Source organism: Triticum aestivum, chromosome 2D (genome assembly GCF_018294505.1).
Source record: "Triticum aestivum cultivar Chinese Spring chromosome 2D, IWGSC CS RefSeq v2.1, whole genome shotgun sequence".
Taxonomy (NCBI): Eukaryota; Viridiplantae; Streptophyta; class Magnoliopsida; order Poales; family Poaceae; genus Triticum; species Triticum aestivum.
In genome coordinates this window covers 572,100,724-572,115,755 of record NC_057799.1, presented here as the reverse complement: position 1 = coordinate 572,115,755, position 15,032 = coordinate 572,100,724, and the positions used below count along the sequence as shown (strand labels likewise).

The 15,032-nt window shown below is 42.7% G+C and overlaps 1 protein-coding gene across 1 annotated transcript; it reads left to right on the top strand.

Moving 5' to 3' along the window:
* The first annotated feature begins 12,720 nt into the window (after nt 1-12,720).
* Nucleotides 12,721-14,314, top strand: LOC123050060 (myricetin 3-O-rhamnoside 1,2-glucosyltransferase UGT709G2-like). The gene has a single exon (XM_044472902.1). It carries the CDS (start codon nt 12,771-12,773, stop codon nt 14,172-14,174), a length of 1,404 nt encoding a protein of 467 aa, XP_044328837.1. The 5' UTR covers nt 12,721-12,770; the 3' UTR covers nt 14,175-14,314.
* Nucleotides 14,315-15,032: the final 718 nt, after the last annotated feature.

The following is a 15,032-nucleotide window of genomic DNA, read 5'->3' as shown; positions in this document are numbered from 1 at the left end:
GAACAGTTTACCACATTTGTTTTATATCAAACAACAATGTTTTCCAAACCATATAAATCTCCCTGCGAAACAAACAACAATTCCTCTTCTTTTAGAGGAGTAATCCCAATATACATACGTACGTCTCTCCTACCTTTGTCTCCCCTCCAAGAAAAGGGGCTAGGGTTTCTGCCTCCCGTTGGCGGCGGCGCCGATCTCCACGTCTCATGTGGCCTTAGGGTCATGGGTGCGCGGTGGATCCCGGCCTTTGCCGGCAGGAGGGCTCTGCTTTTAGGTGATTCTTCAAGTTTTGTTAGGGTTTGTGTTCTATTCAAAAAGACTAGACGGCGGCGGCTTCTTGAAGATGGAATAATGTTCTCCCCGCCTAGCCCCTGTCCCAATGGTGTGTCTGGCATCGTCGGAGGGCATGTGGAGGTGTGTCTCCGCCGGATCTCGCGGGATTTGGTCGGTGGTTGTCTTTGGTGGATCCGCTTGGATCCGGTCTTTGTTCGTCTTTGTTCATCCGTCTTCAGGTTGGATCCTTCCGATCTAAACTTCTCTTCATCGGCGGCGGTTACTGTTCTGGGGCGTTGGTCCTATGGGACCTTAGCACGACGACTTCCGGACTGTCTACTACAACAAGTTGTGCCCGGCTCCAGCAAGGGAGGGGCGATGACGGCGGCGCGCCTTCGACTCGCTTCAGTGCGTGTAGTCGTCGTTAGGTGGTCTATAAATCTGGATGTAATTATTATTATTTTTGGTATTCATTGTACTGCCATGATTGAAGATAAATAGATTGACAGTTTCCTGCCCAAAAAAATCCGAATATGCTAAAACGGAAACTCCAATCTTAATTTGAAAGATTAGCCCATTAATCATGCCACCATTGGGCCATATTTTCTTCCACCATATTTTCTTCGTTCCTTCCTTGCTACCGAAGATAAACCGCGGCCATGGTGAGACAACGCAAGCAAGAGCATCACGCTTATGATGGAGTTAGTGTGGTGACCACTCCTGTTATAACCCCCTCTACCTCCTCTTCTGCTCACGGAATCTGCATGTCGCTCGCATGCTCTATTAGGGCTAATATTTTTGTCTCTTGTGAATGAGGTGGGAAGATGATATGCTACCCTTCGTGTTTGAATTCATGAGTGTTCCTGTGATGTGGGAAATGTACACTACAAAGAACCCTAGGACCAGTGGTATCCATCATTTTTTCTAGCTCGGTACTAACGAATATTCCGACTGATATGTGAACTTCTTTTGTTACATCCTCCTTTCTCCCACCACCGCAACGAGATTGGCAGCGCATCTCATGCGTAATCCAGGACGATGTGCAGCTCCCCACCCCACACCACGGCCCAACTATGGCGTGGACCAATAGTCTAGTCTACACAGCCACCACGCGCGCGCGTTGACGGAGCCCTTGCTCTGCCCTCCGTTCGGCGGCCACGCCCAGCACATTGCGTCCGAGCTGGATGGCTACACAGCGGTGCGGCGACGCGGACGCGCGGCCGTCAACATCGAGACGCGACGACTGGCGCCGACCCAACCTTGGCAACCTACCCGCCGCGTCTGCTGCTCCGTCGGCAACGACCACGGCCACTCACGGTGCGCGCGGCTCCGGCCATCAGCCCAGTTTCTTGGGCGCGGCGAGGAGGTGCACGTCCCGGCTGATACGCGACCGGTCACTCGAGCATGCAGCTACCCGCGACTAATTTTACAGTGTGTGGGTGGCTAGTTTATTATTCTGGCTAGTGGACCACGAGTAAATATATCGCACGCTTGGACGACCCAGTCGATCAATTATCTACGGGTAAAATCAGTTAACGCGGTAGTTGGACTGCTCAAGTGTGTCATGTGTACTGTGTACAATAGAATATGTAGTTATTTTCGCCGATGGTAAGAGAGCAATTGTGTAATTTTTGTACAAGCTTCGTAAAATCTTAAGCACAAATACGAACAAAAGAGGGCTGAGGAATAAAAAGAACTTTGTGTTCATTTGCGCAGGCTGCCTTTACAAAATAGTGTTTTTGTATGAGAAATGGTGGTTAAATTTGTTTTACAAGACAGTGATCAGGGTAAAATACAGACCATTTGATAACGTGCAACAACTCTTCCATTTACTCGCGCTGGAAAAGGTCCTTGTTCATTTACTTGCCCTCCAAAAGTCTTGTCTAGGCCAGTACTTGTCCTTACCTATCATACCATTGCCTGCCTCTGTGGTTGTGTATAGCTGGTCCATCTACAAATACCTCTGACACACATGGCGTCCAACCGAAAGCCCTAGAGTGTGCTTAGTGAAACTATGTGCCTCAATATTGGTGCCATGTCTTTGAAGATGAAGGAGCATCTCTTAAATTGTCTTGATGTTACTATAATCTCCTAGAGCGTGCTTAGCAAGACTAGTTAACTCTACTAAAAAAGTAGCAATGTGATTAAAAAAACTGAGGCTACGCCAAAATTTAAAGAACAGCCCGCAAAATATTCTCAAGAATGTGCGAGTGGGGAATTGAACACACGACCTAAACTGAGTGAACCACGTCGCTAGCCACTATGTTCAACTACTAGCTTGTCTAAAAATGCTAGCTCAGTTAATATAAACTACACGCGGCAAAAGAAAATGAAGTTTTTTGAAATTTCAAACGTGGTTTACCTTTCACAAAAGTAAATATATTTAGAAAGCCGAACATTTTCAAAATTTTCTAATGAACCTTTAAAGACTCGAACATTTTTTCTTAGAATTTGAAACATTTATTGTAAAAGAAGGAACAAAATTGAAAGCGAGAACATTTTTCAAAATTACGAACAACTTTTTCAAAATGCGAACATTTTCTAAAAACAGGAACAAAATTGAGAAAATGCTGACATTTTCTGAAATTAATAATAATTTTTTGAAATCACGTAGATTTTATGTAATTCTCGCAAACATTTTTTCAATTTGTGAACAAATTACAAAAACGCGGAAATTTTGAATTTGTGAATAAATTTTGTCAACCAGAACATTTTTTCTAAAAATGCGAACACTTTATGAAATTTTTGATAACATTTTCTGAATTTACGAACAAATTTTGGAAACGCAGACATTTTCTGAATTTGTGAACAATGTTTGAAAACAGGAACATTTTCTGAATTTTGAACAAAATTAAGAAATTCAAACGTTTTCAGAAAATTTAAACTGTTATGGATTTATGTACATTTTTGGAAATGAAGTGAACAAATTTTAAAATACTAAAATATTTGTGGAATTTCTGCACAAAATTTGAGAAGACAAACAAAATCTGAAAAAATGAACAAATTTTAAGAAATACAAACAGTTTAAATTGCGGAAATTTGTTAAGAAAATAAATTAACTTGAAATGGAAATAGAAAAGAAAAAGGAAACAAAAAAAAGGAAAAGAAGACAGAACAAATAAAAAAGCAGAACAAATAAAATTGAAAATGGAAATAAAAAGGAGAAATAGAGAAAACGGTTCAGGAACCTTCTGGAGGGTTCCCAAAATCGTTAAAACTGGCTGGGAAACCTCTAGAAGGTTCCCAAAACCGGTACCTGAAAGCTGATGGACCGGCCACGTTGGTGGAGACTTCAACCCACGAACGGTAATGGTTGCGCGAGTCCACGGAGGGCTCCACCCACGAAGGGTCCGCGAAGAAGCAACCTTATCTATCCCACCATGGCCGTCGCCCACGAAGGACTTGCCTCACTAGGGTATATCTTCACGAAGTAGGCGATCTCCTTGCCCTTACAAACTCCTTGGTTCAATTCCACAATCTTGATGGAGGCTGCCAAGTGACACCTAACCAATCTAGGAGACACCACTCTCCAAAAGGTAATGGATGGTGTGTTGATGATGAACTCCTTGCTCTTCTGCTTTAAATGATACTCTCACCAACACACAACTCTCTCTCACAGATTTGGATATGGTGGAAAGATGATCTGAGTGGAAAGCAAGTTGGGGAAGGCTAGAGATCAAGATTCTTGTGGTTGGATTGGAATGTCTTAGTCTCAACACATGAGTAGGTGGTTCACTCTCAAAAAATGAGTAGTGGAAGTGTAGGCACGTTCTGATGGCTCTCTCTCCGAATGGAGAATGGGTGGAGGGGTATATATAGCCTCCACACAAAATCTAACCATTACACACAATTTACAAAACTCGGTGGGACCGAATATTGAAACTCGGTGAGACCGACTTGGTTCAAAATGTGAATGTTAGGATTTTCGGTGGGACCGACATGGTCAACTCGGTGAGACCGATGTGCTAGGATTAGGGCAAAACTTGATCTCGGTTTGACTGATTACACAAACTCGGTGAGACCGATTTTGGTAATAAGAAAACAGAGAGTTGGTCTGGCAAACTCGGTGGGACCGATCGCTCATTTCGATTAGGCCGAAACGTTACGAAAAGGAAACAGAGAGTTTGCATTGCCAACTCGGTGGGATCGATCGCTCATCTCGGTTAGAACGAAACGTTACGAAGGGAAACAGAGAGTTTGCAATCCCATCTCGGTGAGACCAAGATCCCTATCGGTGAGACTGAACTGATTAGAGTTTCTGGCTATGGCTATGTCAAGTGAACTCGGTGGCGCTGGATAGATCAAATCGGTGGGGTTGAGTTTGACTTTAGGTTTAGGACATATGTGGAAATGAGAAAGTGGTTGAGGGCTTTGGAGCATATCATTAAGCATTTTGAGCAAGCAAGCCATTAAGAAACACCTCATCCCCTTTTAATAGTATTGGATTTTCCTATATATGGACTCAATGTGATCTTGGATCACTAAAATGAAAATGTAGAGTCTTGAGCTTTTGCCAATATGTGTCCTTAGCATTTTAAGGTGTCCACATCTCTAGTACATGCCATGCCAATCATTGAACTTTCTGAAACATTAATCTTGAATGGATATTAGTTCAATGAGCTATATGTTGTTATGAATTACCAAAACCACCCAGGGATTAGTTGCACTTTTAGTAGGTGAATAGAGTAGATGATGCATGATTCTTTCTACTTTTATGCACTCTCCCATCTTATCTCTAATACAAAGAAGTTGTAGCATGTCTCCGTAGAACGCAGAGGTGCTTGTTCCACAAACCACATTACCAGTTCCTTTTGAAAAGTATGCATATAGTAGTGTAGGTCCTCGCGAGTCTTGCGAGTACGGCTGTGTACTCACCTTGCTTAATTTACACTTCTCCTTGGATTGCCGCCAATCTAGCTGACAATGATTCAGGAAGGAGGTTTGATGATGGAGACGTTAGCTGGTTATCCCACAAACAACAGTCTTGGCAGGGATAATGGCGCCTTTGCTTTCATTTGAGCCTGCTTAAAGCATTTGCACTCTTTACCTGTCTAAGGTGTAATTCACTTCTGTTGTATAAGTTCTATCTTGGTCAAAAGACAGTTGTTGTATTCACTCATTGTATGAGTTGTATATGTATATGTTGTTGTTGCATACTATTTCGTTTTCTATGTTGTGATACCGACTATTGTTCCACAAGGCGGATACATCTCGACGTGTTTATTGTGTGAAGCTTTAGCGCCTTAGTATCGTCATTATGTGGAGGCTAGCGGAATTGGTAGATCTGCATAGTGATGATCCCAGAGTGTTACATGTTGGTCTCCGTCCCCTGAAGAGCTACTGGACTAGCAAACACTCTACCCTTTTCCCGCCTCTTTTGAGAATGTGGGACATGATATCATGGCCTCATACGGCTTTTGGCAAGTTCTCGGTCAAAACTTTATACTTGAGGCTTATTATGGCTCATCGAAGCGCGTGAGATGCTTTTGCAACTGGCAACCAACCGCACACTTTAATGCGTCAAGCTGTACACAGTGGCGCACTCCATCGACGGTGGCACGGAACTAATTGAGCGGTACCATCGATCAACTTCCTTTGTCGGTTTATCAGGTCAGATTTACCTTGGATGCATGATCCCATCTTTTTGAGTGAAGTCTAAGTATATATGCAATTTTCAGTGCCCACCCTTAGTTGTGAGTTTCACCTTAGTACTTGTTCATGCTAAAAATAATCCATGGCAATTTTATCAGTACTGGTTTAGTAGCATGTGGCATTTCTGTATGTTTTATTAGCGTAACGTTTTGTCAATGTGGATTTTTGTGGTCTTACGCATACTTGATAAATTCATGACTATTAGCACAACAATGTTTTGTCCCCTGGCATTTTTCTATATTTTTTGCCATGAGGAAAACACACCATGACAAATGCTCACGGTAAATTCTAAAATTTGTTACTTATGTCACATGGCAATTAAAAAAACTCTTTTTCCAAAACATGGAAATTTTGAAAAAAAATCCATTTTATGCTCACATGGCAACTCTTATATATATACCTCCGGACTGAAGGAATCTCCGGCAGCATCCTGCTACTTTGTACCATCTGCTGGAGCTTTGTGGGTGCTGGTTTGGGGAAATATTTCCATCCACCTGATTGGCGTGCATGTGGCCTAATTTTTCTAGAGAGAAGGCCTTGAGCCTGACTTTTAGGACGCCAATACCTGGCGATCGTCTGCTAGGGACGCCAATATATATTCAATCCTAGCCACAACAAATAAATTGAACATTGCATCGCATTTTATCTTGCTATTTTTTGTCAATCCTAACCATGTCAGTTTAGCACGTTTTTTGCCAATAATAAATCTTTTCCTCAAATCAACAATGCAAACAACAGTTTCAATGCATTTTAAGTCATACATATTGCCTTCACACACACACACACACACACACACACACACAATATCCGTGATTCAAGTAGTATTTTATCCACATTTTGCCATGATCCTTTTTTTGCCACAACTTAAATTCAGCGATGATAAAAGCATGGCCATTGTGTGTAGTTTTCCTTTCCTTTTTATTTTCCCCATGATTTGTGTGTATTTTTTTGCGATGATGTATATATATACACTTGCCATGGGGATATAGGTAAGTTCATAAAAAATAAATTCTCTAATGTTTTATGGCACCTTCTATGTATAGTGCATGGCAGCTTTATATAAGATCATGGCACAATTTATTACCTAGATCATGATAATTTTATTTTAAATGGCATGGCAATTTCATTATTTAGCCCATGGATTTTTTTTTCAATTACACCATGGTAGTTCTTGTTGGAGAACGTAGCAGAAATTCAAAATTTTCTACGCATCACCAAGATCAATCTATGGAGTAATCTAGCAACGAGGGGAAGGGGAGTGCATCTACATACCATTGTAGATCGCGATGCGGAAGCGTTGCAAGAACGCGGATGAGGGATTCGTACTCGTAGCGATTCAGATCGCGGTTGATTCCGATCTGAGCACCGAAGAACGGTGCCTCCGCGTTCAACACACGTGCAGCCCGGTGACGTCTCCCACGCCTTGATCCAGCAAGGAGAGAGGGAGAGGTTGGGGAAGACTCCATCCAGCAGTAGCACGACGGCGTGATGGTGATGGAGGAGCGTGGCAATCCCGCAGGGCTTCGCCAAGCACCGCGGGAGAGGAGGAGGAGGGAGAGGGGTAGGGCTGCGCCGAAAGAGAGACGTTCTCATGTCTTGGGCAGCCCCAAACCTCAACTATATATAGGGGGGTCAGGGGGTGCGCCCCCTCTAGGGTTTCCCACCCCAAGGGGTGGCGGCCAGCCCTAGATCCCATCTAGGGGGGCGGCCAAGGGGAGGAGAGGGGGGGCGCCACTAGGGGTGGGCCTTAAGGCCCATCTGGACCTAGGGTTTGCCCCCTCCCACTCTCCCATGCGCCTTGGGCCTTGGTGGGAGGGCGCACCAGCCCACCTGGGGCTGGTCCCCTCCCACACTTGGCCCACGCAGCCTTCTGGGGCTGGTGGCCCCACTTGATGGACCCCCGGGTCCCTCCCGGTGGTCCCGGTACATTACCGATATCACCCGAAACTTTTCCGGTGACCAAAACAGGACTTCCCATATATAAATCTTTACCTCCGGACCATTTCGGAACTCCTCGTGACGTCCGGGATCTCATCCGGGACTTCGAACAACATTCGTAACCACGTACATACTTTCCCTATAACCCTAGCATCATCGAACCTTAAGTGTGTAGACCCTACGAGTTCGGGAACCATGCAGACATGACCGAGACGTTCTCCGGTCAATAACCAATAGCGGGATCTGGATACCCATGTTGGCTCCCACATGTTCCACGATGATCTCATCGGATGAACCTCGATGTCGGGGATTCAATCAATCCCGTATGCAATTCCCTTTGTCTATCGATATGTTACTTGCCCGAGATTCGATCGTCGGTATCCCTATACCTTGTTCAATCTCGTTACTGGCAAGTCTCTTTACTCGTTCCGTAACTCACATCATCCCGTGATCAAATCCTTGGTCACATTGTGCACATTATGATGATGTCCTACCGAGTGGGCCCAGAGATACCTCTCCGTTTACACGGAGTGACAAATCCCAGTCTCGATTCGTGCCAACCCAACAGACACTTTCGGAGATACCTGTAGTGCACCTTTATAGCCACCCAGTTACGTTGTGACGTTTGGTACACCCAAAGCATTCCTACGGTATCCGGGAGTTGCACAATCTCATGGTCTAAGGAAATGATACTTGACATTAGAAAAGCTCTGAGCAAACGAACTACACGATCTTGTGCTAGGCTTAGGATTGGGTCTTGTCCATCACATCATTCTCCCAATGATGTGATCCCGTTATCAACGACATCCAATGTCCATGGTCAGGAAACCGTAACCATCTATTGATCAACGAGCTAGTCAACTAGAGGCTTACTAGGGACATGGTGTTGTCTATGTATCCACACATGTATCTGAGTTTCCTATCAATACAATTCTAGCATGGATAATAAACGATTATCGTGAACAAGGAAATATAATAATAACCAATTTATTATTGCCTCTAGGGCATATTTCCAACAGTTCTATTGAAGGTACCATGGTAATTTAATTATTTTGACCATGATAACTTTTTGTATGTAGCATGGCAATTTCATTATTTAGAACATGGCAATTTATTCAGTTAGACCATGGCAATTTTGTTTTTTACATCATGCTGATTTTATTAATTAGACAATGATATTTTTTCAATTACACAATGGCAATTTGATTAATTAGATCATGGAATTTTTTAATTAGACTTTTTTGGGCAATTTTCGTGCCTTTTACAACTTTTTTCGCCTTTAGACCATGGCCAATTTATTGGACTTATCTAGATAAAAAAATTGCATTATTTGATGTATAAGACATGGCAAATATTTGATATGTTTGTAAGTGTCACATAGCAAATTAGGTGCTTTTTACTATTTTCGAAGAGAAGTTCCTTTTGTAAAAAATTGCCAAATTTTCTCCTTTGTCACATGGAAAATTCATATCATGTTATGTTTTCCAAAGATGGCAAGTTAATTTTTAGAAATGTTCAGAAGGCAATTTTATGAATTTTTTAAACTTGTCACATGGGAAATTTTATGCATTTTCATAATATCCTCATGGCCAAACATATCAATTTTAGATAGCAAAACTTCGCTTACATTGGTGTATAAGGCATGCCAATAAGAGCCACATAACAAAATTTGTTTTTGTTAAGTTTAAATCTACTTAACAATTTTCTTTTTATTTCTTTTGTATCATATCGCTTTTTTGTAAGTGCCTTTTTTGGGATTGAAACTTGTCTCGTGGCAATTCTAGATGTGACAATTGACATGGAAAATTCACAATTTATAATATGGAAATTTTATTAGTTATACCATGGTAGTTTTATTGTACATAGCATGGAAAATTCATAATTTTGGCATATGGCATTACACACACATTCGCTTCTAGGATCAGGTTTGTATTACGCACGTGGCAAATTTAATTTCATAGCTATAGCAAATTACTTTGCTGGACCATGGCTAGTTTTACATCCATGATAAATTTAATTCCAAAAAATGGCAAATTCCATGGTTGTACCATGCCAATTTTTTGATAGCCATGCTTGGCAAATGTACATTAAATCATGCCAAGTCTAGGTTTTTCCCAAGAATATATATTTTTTGCCAAAGAATATTTGTATGTAGACATTCATGGCAAATCTATGAATTTGCCAAATAATTCTTTGTCACAAGAATTTGTAATATTGTCGAAGAATATATAAATTTGCAAAATCTATGAATTTTTAAACTTGTCACATGGCAAAATCTATGAATTTTTAAACTTATCACTTGGGGAAAAAAATAAACTGTGTCTACATGGAATTTCTTTTAAACTTGTCTACATGAAAAATATATGAATTTATATATTCACGGCAAATGTATGAATTTGCCAGAGAATTATAGTCACATGAATTAAAACATGCAAATTTGTATATGTCTTTATTGAAATTGATACAATATTTTTATGCTCTATAACATGGCAAAGTTGTTTTGTATAAGATGGTAAATTTTTAATACTGTTTTATTTTTACCTATATCATGAAAAAATTAACGCTTTTTTATTTTTGTATACAAAGGTAATGGTGATTGAGCTTGGAGACGTCGAAAACCTATCCGACAAAAATATTGTCTATTGTATTTCTTACAACAAACCAAAAAGTTCGTTTGGAGGCTACGGGCTAGTTTGGTTCACGTTCTGGGAGTGTCACGCCTGGCATGGAGCTAGCCTGGAACCTGTCTGTAAATTGTTTGGTTCGTATCCTGGATGGTTGAGTTCTTGCGTGGCCTGGACATCCAACCAACGTCATTAGCCTGCCAGGCAACGGCTAGGCGTCCGTGGCAGGAAGCCTGGGAGTTAGAAAATGCAGCATGGGATACTTAATTGCTAATTAAGAGAAGAGACCAAAGACCATGTGCACTGCAGAGGGGACCCCAACCCCATGCTGACACCAGCTGATAAGACATCACCCCAGGCAACCAACCAAACAAACTAGCTCCAAGCTGCCTCACCAGGCAAAAAAATACCACCTACTTAGGCTCACGCTAGGCACAAAGCCGTGGAGGTGAACCAAACTAGCTCTATATCTCGCTTATAGCAAGTCTTCCTTCGGTCTCACATGAAGGTATATAGTTGCGGCCCAACCCAGTCATGCTATAAGAAATAGACTATAGAGAAAAAGGGACACGCGAGAATGAAAATTGGGATCTCACGGTTGTAGCGTAGCACTGCTAGCCATTGGGCCACCATCCGTTTCATGTTGAATTACTAGGTCGCTACCATGTTAAATAAAGAGAAAGAGCTGGTTTACCACTAGTTTTCTAGGTATTTTTTCTTGTTTTTCATCGTTTTTTCTTCGGTTATGTTATCTTCTTTTACTAGTATTTTTATTTCACTTGTTTTTCTTTAGTCTTCTTTGTTTATTTTTGGTTTTTCACTAGATTTTTTCTTCATTTTTTTCTCGTTTTTCATTGGTTTATTTTTTTTGGGTTTTCATTGTTTTTCTATACACATTTTTGGTATATACTAATACATTTTGCTAGTACATTTTTAATATTTTTCAAATACAAGATTAATATTTATTGAATACATGGTCAACATTTTTTGTATCTACATATAACTTTTTAAAATGTTTGACTAACATTTTTCAAATATCAGATTAACATCTTTTGAATACATGGTCAACATTTTTCCTATACACATTTTACATTTCTGTTTTCTAATCCTTGATTAACATATTTTAGATACAAGATTTATATTTTATTTCAATACATGGTCAATATTTTTTATACACATTTAAGATTTTTTGATATTCTTGATTAACATTTTCCAAATACTAGTTTAACAGTTTTTGAATACAATGTCAACTTTGTTTTATATACACATTTAACATTTTTTTAAATGCTTGATTATTATTTTTCAGTTACAAGTTTAACATTATTTAATACACGGTCAACGTTTTTCTATACACATTTAACATTTTTCAAATGCTTGATTAACATTTTGCAAATACAAGTTTAATGATTTTTTTTATTACATTGTCAACATTTTTCTATACACATTGAATATTTTTTAAATGTTTGGTTTAAATTTTTTTTACATACATGATCAACTTTTCTCTATGTACATGGGAAACATTTTCTCTATGCACATTTAATATTTTTCAAATGTTTGGTTAACATTTTTTTTCTTGAAATGTTCTTTGTAAAATGTTTTTTGTAATATATTTATTTAAAATATTTGGAAGTATAAACGAAAGTAAAAAAATGAAAGGAAAAAACAAAAACATAAATATAAAAAATGTAAAACATACGCTGGCGTCACTGCAAGGCATTCCAGCGAGTCGGAAGGTTGCCTCGCTAGAAGCAAGGTATAGCTGCACCCGCATTTCTAGTAGCGGTAGAATCGTTTGCTCGGCCTGCGCCTCCAGCTGATGATCGGCAGGTATTGGCGTCCCAAAGTCAGGCTCAAGGCCTTCTCTCTAGAAAAATTAGGCCACATGCACGCTGATCAGTTGGATGGAAATATTTCCCCAAACCAGCACACTGCACACACAAAGCTCCAGCAGATTTTTTTTTGAATCTCACACACTGCACACACAAAGCTCCAGCAGATGGTACAAAGTAACGGGATGCATCCCTCCAAAAAAAATAACGGGATGCTGCCGGAGATTCCTTCAGTCCGGAGGTATTTTTATTGCCAATCGGACGCGTGAGGCAAAGCGTCCTAATATTTGTATAGTTGTCAGGGGTTTGTTAGGCTGCGCGTGTTAGGTGTGTTGTGTTTGCCAAAGCGCTAGTATATCTGCTCTATATAGGCACGCGTCCCTGCTATCCATACGTACGCTTCCCAACCATCTCCACATAGCGAGCCGCCGTTTGCCGAAGCACATCGCCGGTGATGGACTCTGCGCCTACGGTGGCGGTGCACGTCCTTGTGTTCCCTTGGCCACGGCAGGGACTCATCAACCCCATGCTCCACCTCGCCACGGCCCTCCTCGACGCCGGCGTCCACGTCACCTTCCTCCACACCGAGCACAACCTCTGCCGCATTGCGAGGGCGCCTCCGCCGCGCCTACGTTTGCTGTCTATCCCCGATGGCCTCCCCGACGACCACCCCCGCCACTACATGGAGCTGATGGAGTCCATGTGCACGACCGGCAGCGCCTCGTACCGTGCCCTGCTCTTGTCATTGCTTCCGCCCGCCGACGATGTGCCGCCGGTGACATGCGTTATCGCCGATGGCACCATGCCGTTCGCCACCGACATCGCCGAGGATCTCGGCATCCCGGCGCTTGCCTTCTGCACATTCAGCGCGTGCAGCTCCCTGGCGTTCATGTCCATGCCCAAGGTCTTCGAGCTCGGCGAGAACCCCTTCCCTGCGGACGACCCAGTGTGTGGCGTTTTGGGGATGGAGGGCATCCTCCGGCGACGAGATCTTCCTCGTGGTCCTGGACTCTGCTCCACTGAGCAAGCAGGCGGCGGAGATCCCATGATACTCAAGATTGGCGAGGGCGTCGCTCATAGCTGCAAGGCACGTGCGTTGATAATCAACACCTCCGCGTCCATGGAGCGGCCAGCGCTCGCCCACATCGCGTCGCACACACGCGACGTCTTCGCGGTAGGTCCACTCCACGCCAGCTCGAGGGCCGCCGCAAGCGCGAGCCTGTGGCGGGAGGACGACGGTTGCATGGCGTGGTTAGACGGCCACGGCGACCGGTCCGTCGTATACGTGAGCCTGGGGAGCATCGCCGTGATCTCGTACGAGCAGCTCACCGAGTTCCTCTCCGGCCTCGCAGCCACCGGGTACGCCTTCCTCTTGGTGCTCCGGCCGGGCATGGTCCAGATGGCTAGCTCAGCGCTACTTCGAGAAGCCGTCGCGGTAGCGCAAGCCGGCAAGGCCAAGATCGTGGAGTGGGCTCCTCAGCGGGACGTGCTGCGGCACAGAGCGGTGGGCTGCTTCCTGACACACGCCGGTTGGAACTCCACGCTGGAATGCGCCGTCGAGGGCGTGCCGATGGTGTGCTGGCCCTTCTTCCTCGACCAACAGATGAACAGCCGTCTCGTGGGCGCCGTGTGGAGGACGGGGCTGGACATGAAGGACGTGTGCGACAGGGCTGTCGTGGAGAAGATGGTGAGGGAGGCCATGGTGTCCGGCCAGATCAAGGCAGCGGCCCAAGCCATGGCGGAGCAGTTGAGGCTGGACATCGCCGACGGGGGCTCATCGTCATCCGAGTTAGGGCGGCTCGTCCGTTTCATCAGAGAGCTCAGCGTCAAGTCTGGTCCAGAGCCAAGAATTACTTAAATGAAAATTAGTATTGTTGCTTCCAAGGGGATGAAATGTGTCATAATTTCAAAATTGGGATAACAAGTGACCAAACTTGTACTTTGGGGGTAATCCATGTCAAAAGTGTCATCCTTGAGGGTAAAAAATGGAATAAAACTTTCAATCTTTGGTAAAAGAAATGTTTCTTTAACATTTATGTTGCTCTGTCAAAAAAGAAAGAAAGCGGTAGGCTTATCTTATGATATTTATTTATGCCTATTAACCGTTCATAATTTGGAAGGACCCAATGAAAAATGTGTAGGAGCACCTAGCGGCGCAGCCCACTAAAATCTCACCCTTAAACATGCATAGGGATTTGCATCACTATAATTGTCTATTTGTATTATAACATTTGGTTAGAATTATGTCAGGTATAGGTGCGGTATTATCTTGTGTTCTATCCCTGGCCTGACCCACTTCGGCCCCACCATGCATCTATTACGTGTACGAGCTCTTATGCCAACCATAAATGGTCTTACACTCTATTTACTGCACACGTTTTTCTCCACCATAATGTTTCTTCCTAAGCACACTAAATTCTTTCCTCCATCATCCCTTAGCAGTTTAGCACTAAATCCTTCTATCAATGTTGAATTAACACTGAGCAACCTACATGCCCCATAAGAGATTATATTATAGTAATCTAAAAAAAACTTGGGTCGATATGCCTTAGAAATAGATAACAGGGTTTAATATAAGAGAAGAACAATAGTTGGGTCGATAGGCCTTAAAAATAGATAACAGGGTTTAGAACTTACTGTGTTTGGTTTATCTGAGAGACCAACCCGCTAAAAGGAGCTTAAATAGTGTTTATGATAGCATCAACTAGTACTAGTA

Excerpts from the sequence above, each read along its gene's own strand:
- LOC123050060 (XM_044472902.1), top strand. The coding sequence starts at position 12,771 with ATGGACTCTGCGCCTACGGTGGCGGTGCACGTCCTTGTGTTCCCTTGG.